This window comes from Humulus lupulus, chromosome 2 (genome assembly GCF_963169125.1).
Source record: "Humulus lupulus chromosome 2, drHumLupu1.1, whole genome shotgun sequence".
NCBI classification, from domain to species: domain Eukaryota; kingdom Viridiplantae; phylum Streptophyta; class Magnoliopsida; order Rosales; family Cannabaceae; genus Humulus; species Humulus lupulus.
The window spans coordinates 254,483,735-254,489,849 of record NC_084794.1 but is presented as its reverse complement, the minus strand read 5'-3'; the positions used below and the strand labels follow the sequence as shown (position 1 = coordinate 254,489,849).

Genomic DNA, 6,115 nt, shown 5'->3' with positions numbered 1-6,115 from the left:
AACAATTACCGTTACTGTACGTAACAACCATCTAAACGACCCAGCCCAAATGATAAAATAAAATAAAAACTACCAACTCTGACCTGGACTCAGTTTTTCCCGCGTTACTTCCTCACTTCAATCACTTATTATTTATTTATTCATTCATTAAAGTTTAAAATTAGTAAAATCAATATTTTATTTATATATAAATGTATATAAAAGAGTTTATAAATAAATTATATATTTATATATATAATGATTTAATACCTTCCTCTTGGCCAACTCCAATTGCTGTTCTTTTCTTGCATGACTCAACCAAGACCCATTCAAATCTTTTCGAACCAATTCAGACCAAACCCACTTTCTCTCTCTCTAAAATCTCTGTCTTTCTTTACAAGAATTCAGTTTCTCTATGCTATAATTTTTCAACAATGGCTTCCCTCTTCATCTTCTTCCTTCTCTCACTCTTCTCTCTTTTACCCTTCTCCTTTTCCGAGCCCAAAGGTATGTAAAGCTCCTTTCTTGAATCAAACTGTCTTCGATTCTTTCTGCTTTCTCGTAAAGTTTGTTTTTTTATTCTTTAATTTCTGTACTTTTTTAGGTGTTTCGATTGATTGTGGCGCAGTAGCTGACTCTGTAGTCGAAGGCCGGCGATGGTTTACCGACGAAAGTTATGTTACCGGCGGAACCTCAAAGAATGTGACCGTCCCGGTCACGGTTCCTATCCTCTCGACCGTCCGATCGTTCCCTCTCGAGAACAATCTCAACAACAAGTTTTGCTACACAATTCGGGTTTACCGCGGAGCCAGGTATATGGTACGGTCGACGTACTTCTATGGAGGGATCAACGGTCGGGATACGCCGCCGGTGTTTGATCAGATTTTAGATGGAACTCTCTGGACTGTTGTCAATACGACGACGGATTATGCTAATGGAGTGTCGACGTATTACGAAGGAGTTTTCCTTGCTCAGACGAATGTTATGACTTTCTGTATTGGGGTTAATACTTATACGGATTCGGACCCTTTTATATCGTCTTTAGAGTTTATTATATTGGGCGATTCTTTGTATAATTCCACGGATTTCCAGAATTATGGTCTTCATTTAGCTGCAAGAAATAGTTTTGGGTACAACGGACCTTCCATTCGGTATGAACAGCTTAAATCCATTTCTTTATTTTCTTTCTTCATTGTGCTCGTTGATTATTGAACTGGGCTTATTTCATTTCTTTCAACTCTTGCAGAAAACGGTTAATGTATTTCTTTCTTGTTCTTGATACGCAATATAATTGAAAACGGTTAATGTATACAGCTGATAAGTATAAGTGAATTTAATTAAATCTATAATCTGCTTGTTTAGTTAGAACATTTAGTCACTGATAACTATGTATCAAGCTCTTTAAGACTTGCTCTAAAACCAAATCTGCTTTGAGTTTGAATTGTATAGTAGGATACAGTTTCTGATTCCTTTCTGTAATATAATGTTTCATGTGCCCAGATACCCTGACGATGAATTTGATCGGATTTGGGTGCCATTTGGAGAAAACAATCATACCTTGGCAACTAAAAACGTATCTGTTTCTGGTTTCTGGAATCTCCCACCTTTGAAAGTTTTCCAAACAGAGCTGACGACAAGTGACCAAACACAACCCTTGGAGTTCAACTGGCCTCTAATGTCTCTTCCAGACGCAAAGTACTATATTGCTTTGTACTTTGCTGATGGTAGTGACTCAGCAGAGAACTTGAGGGTGATAAACGTAACCATAAATGGGGTTCCCTATTACCGCGATCTAAAAGTGACTCAAGCAGGTGTTGCTGTCTTTGCAACTCGGTGGCCTCTACATGGTACTACAAAGATTAGTTTGACCTCTTCTGCCGGATCAAATTTAGGTCCTTTTATTAATGCTGGGGAGGTTTTGGCGCTGCTCCCTATTGAAGGAAGAACTGTCACCCGAGATGGTATGGTTCTCAGAAACTTGCTTTTGTGCTAGAAAGTCTTTGAGTTGCTTCCTCTTTAAAGCATTACATGTAGCTCATCCACATAATTATATATAAAGCTAACATTCAACAAATAAAACTAGTACATGGCATGACTTGGTGTTTGTCTATTGGTGTTTGTCTATTGCTGCTCACTCTCTGTTCTGTTGAAATTGTCATTTGCTATTGCTAATGAGAGTTATATTTCTTATCACAGTAATTGCTTTGAAAAAATTCAAGGACAGTCTAAAAAATCCTCCCCGAGGTTGGAATGGTGATCCTTGTTTGCCTCGTCAGTATACATGGACTGGCATTACTTGTTCGGAAGGCCCTCGGTTTCGTGTGCTTACCTTGTGAGTTTGGACTTGTTATTGCATAGTCAATTTTTGATGCTTCATTCTAAAAAGTCTAGTTTTTCTTTATTCTTTGTGTTTCTTGGGATTAATAAAAAAACGTATTGTTTACCTACATTTCAGAAATTTGACTGGCATGGACCTTTCTGGAACTCTACCATCTGGTATTGGCGGTATGACTGCCCTGAATGGCATGTAAGTTTTGAAACATTAATAAACTGGCTAATTAAAATTTAGAGACAGTGCCCTTATCATTGATCATTTCATGGTTTTGGCAGCTGGCTCGGGAATAACAGATTATCAGGACCCATTCCTGATCTCAGTTCTTTAAAGAGGCTAGACATACTGTAAGTTATTAAAACCCTTTCTCCTTTTTTTTTTAGATCAACGGGTCATTAAAATGAATTTGACTTGACAGTAGCAGTTTCTCTTGTTCTATAAGACCTTGTTTGGAAGTTGGATTTTGATTAGGAAAATTTTTGTGAGGGAAAAGACTAGGAAAAAGAAAAGGAATAAAGTTTTTTTTTTTTTTAACAAAGTCTCTTGCAATTTTTCTCTTTTTCTAATATATTCAGTTTAAGTTTTTTAAATTATTGAATTACATCAAATTGAATTCTCACTTTTCCTATAAAAACTTTCGCATTTTTTGTTTGAATCAAAACAAGAAAAAGTACAATCCCTTTATTTTGTCTTCACTTCATCTTGCCTATAGTTCAGTAGTATGACACTTTCTTTAGTAACGTAGTAAAAGGCTTGTTTAAACAAAAGGGAGGTACTGCGTGAACTATTGATTTGAAAGCCTAATCTGAGCTAATATTTCAAAGGGGTTATCCATACAAAGGCTGAATAAAGCTCTCTTGGAGCAGCATCTGAAATATTTCCCTCAAAAATAGAAGTTCCAAATATAGCCTAAAGTGATCAGTATCTTCTTTGGGGTTTGCTTGTTTGGAATTTTTCTATTGCACTGACTGTATCTCATGTCTGGCTTTCTTAATCCCTTTACTCTGCAATTCTAGGCATTTGGAGGATAATCAGTTTACTGGAGAAATTCCTTCATCTCTTGGGCTCATTGAAAGCTTGCGTGAACTGTAAGTACAAGTTGTCTTTTGCGGATTAAATATTTGATTTCAAATTCTAATGCAATGCCTGTATTGATTTGCGTCATTGCTTGCCATACTCTTAACCATAACCTAGCAACTTAGTTAAATGTTGTTGTGCATTGCTTTCATATAAGTCGTATCTACCTAAGGGAGATATTTCCAACTAGAGTCTTTTCTATTCGACGACACACTGGGACATTTATCTGAATTGCACTTTACACTATTCAATTTAATTATTGATGTACCTCCCTCGTTCATTGTGTCCAGCTTCTTGCAAAACAACAATCTGACTGGTCAAATTCCAAGTAGCCTAAATGGAAAACCTGGACTGGATTTGAGGTAGTGCTTGACTTGTCTGTCATTTCAAATTTTTCCCATTTCCTTCCATATTCTAATTGTTACAATCCACTTAACAGGGTATCTGGAAATCAACTCTCGTCACCTCCACCTTCTTGATAAGATTATGGAGTCAGAAGTACAGAAAAGGCTATTTCGTTCAAGAAAATTGAACCCAACATACTATTGCTCATAGTAGTACATATTTTCTCATAGTGTGAGCTATATACGTTTCACTTTTAACGGTCAGCTCTCCAATCAGCGGATCAACAAAGCTCTTTTGCTCAGCTTTCTTTTAGTTTTGACGAAATTCCTTGTATACTTGTAACATGTCCATTTTCTCTTTGTAAAAAAAAAAGGGGAGAGGAATTTTCATAGTTATATAGTTTAGTTAATTGATTGTCAGTCTTATTCTTTTGTTTTCTTGGCTCTGTATCACTATAATTGTTCATACACAGTAACTCAGTTTTCAAAGTAATGATTTTCTTTCATTTGTATTGAATTATTTATAATATGTTATATACATGAACATGATGACAGTAAGTGTCCGTTATGTCCCCTTCACTTGCATCCGAAAAATCTTTAGTGTCCTGTCTTAAAAAGCTCAGCTACCTCAAACTTAACGTTGACACGGGTAGTCAACTTGTTATGCCTTTCACATTCATGGCTTAGGTGGACAAGTTTGTGTCACCATCATTTGATTCCCTTTGTCCATTCACTCTTTTCCTATTTTATTAGTTTTTTTTTTTTGGGTTAATTTCTTCTTTTAATATTATCTTACTGTTATGAAAGAAATATAACTGTGCTACCTCAAATGTTGCAATGAGAGATTATACTCAGTTTACCGTGAAAACCTAGCTTTAGTTTTAGCTGTTTGATTCATACAAATGAATGCAGTTTAAAGAAGAAAAAGAAGTAGAATCCAACAACACCAACAAGACTAAAAAGTCAGAATTTACATTATGATACTTGAGATCCACAATAATTAACATTCTAAAGGAGGAACATAAGAAAACTTCAAAGTGAAACAAAAAGAAAAAGATTAACATATCAAACAACCCTGCAGATCCAGCAATTCTTTTAGCTACAGATCTTTTCATTTTCACCTCTCTACTTTTCCTTTCCTCAAAGGGAACAATGGTGGCAAAGCACTGCTACTCTTCACCTGTGTGCAAATGGGTACATTGATCATTGGTCTTATTCTAATGGTGGCTGACCTCGTTCTTTCCAATCCTTTCCTTATCCCCTTAACATGTTTCTCAGCTCTCTGTCTCAACCCTTCCTTGGTTCCTTCATCAGCTGAAGCTATATCGGCTAATGAGCTTGATGAAGATGAAGATGATGAGGATGAAGACGAAGGGGATAGAGTAGAAGCTCTTTGCTTCTTCAATCTCAGCAATTCTTTCCACAAAACAGTGCACTTAGGTGGCCTTGGAGAAGGGTCATCATCAACAAACGACCAGTTTACTCTATTATTGTTATTATTACTTTCTTCTTCACTAACCTTTCTTCTTCCTCCATCTTCTTCTTCTTGTCCCTCTGAATCTTTGGTTCTGAGGTTGATTTTGTTGAGCTTATTATCAACTTGTTGCATCTGCCAAAAGGGAAGAAGTTTACCTTCAAAGAAAAGCTCATCTGCCGTTATCATGGTGGTGTGACTGGCTTCGTTGTTCGAGAGAAACTCAAACTCTGGATTACGTGCCTTACTTTGATGATGATGGTGGTGATGATTAACATTATTATCACTCTCTGATAGTATTTCTCTTTTGATTGGAGAGTTTGGACTAATGGAGATGAAGTTGTTATCATCTAAAAACTCAGCTGAGAATGAAATCCTTGGGCTAGAAGTTGGTTCAAGAGATCTAGAGCCTGCTTGAGGTGTTTCTAGGAAAACCATTTTCTTGGTTTTGGATTCAAGAGAAGAGGAAGGTGTTTTTCTGGTTTACTCAAGCCAAGTGTTTGTGTGTGTTATGAGAAAAAAAAATGCATGAGATATATAAAGGGGAACCAAATATCACCTATCTGATTTCATCAACTTTTAACCCTTTTGTGTTGTGAGGTTTTGGGCGGTGAGATTATAAAAAACTAAGTGGTCTGGTGAAGTTGAAACAGGAGAGGTAAGCCTTTGTTTTTAAAATATTGGTCTTATCACATGGACACCTGGTGAACTAAATGACAAAAAGGTTTTATTTTAATTTACCTCTGATTTCTTTCTTCGATTCTTTTGCATGCAATAGGTTACCCCGATTTCTTTCTTAATTCTTTTCAATCCCAATACAAGGAAAGAAAGAAAAAAAAAATCACATTTTTGAAAGTTTTTTTGTTTTGAAATTGTTTTAAGATTTACTTGGATTGAGAATATGGTACA

At 36.1% G+C, this 6,115-nt stretch overlaps 2 protein-coding genes across 2 annotated transcripts; one reads left to right on the top strand and one right to left on the bottom strand.

Annotated features, from left to right (window-relative positions):
* Positions 1-261: 261 nt before the first annotated feature.
* LOC133819220 (putative leucine-rich repeat receptor-like serine/threonine-protein kinase At2g14440) lies at positions 262-4,238 on the top strand. Its single transcript, XM_062252413.1, has 9 exons — positions 262-486; positions 584-1,130; positions 1,480-1,940; positions 2,176-2,311; positions 2,435-2,506; positions 2,590-2,658; positions 3,328-3,399; positions 3,679-3,750; positions 3,828-4,238. Exons 1-9 carry the CDS (start codon positions 414-416, stop codon positions 3,865-3,867), a joined length of 1,542 nt encoding a protein of 513 aa, XP_062108397.1. The 5' UTR covers positions 262-413; the 3' UTR covers positions 3,868-4,238.
* Positions 4,239-4,684: 446 nt separating this feature from the next.
* Positions 4,685-5,842, bottom strand: LOC133819221 (uncharacterized). Its single transcript, XM_062252414.1, has one exon. It carries the CDS (start codon positions 5,642-5,644, stop codon positions 4,850-4,852), a length of 795 nt encoding a protein of 264 aa, XP_062108398.1. The 5' UTR covers positions 5,645-5,842; the 3' UTR covers positions 4,685-4,849.
* Between the last annotated feature and the right edge of the window lie 273 nt (positions 5,843-6,115).

Coding starts and splice junctions, on each gene's coding strand:
- LOC133819220 (XM_062252413.1), top strand. CDS start 414: ATGGCTTCCCTCTTCATCTTCTTCCTTCTCTCACTCTTCTCTCTTTTA. Junction 487..583: donor CTCCTTTTCCGAGCCCAAAG/GTATGTAAAGCT, acceptor GTACTTTTTTAG/GTGTTTCGATTGATTGTGGC. Junction 2,507..2,589: donor ATGACTGCCCTGAATGGCAT/GTAAGTTTTGAA, acceptor TGGTTTTGGCAG/CTGGCTCGGGAATAACAGAT.
- LOC133819221 (XM_062252414.1), bottom strand. CDS start 5,644: ATGGTTTTCCTAGAAACACCTCAAGCAGGCTCTAGATCTCTTGAACCA.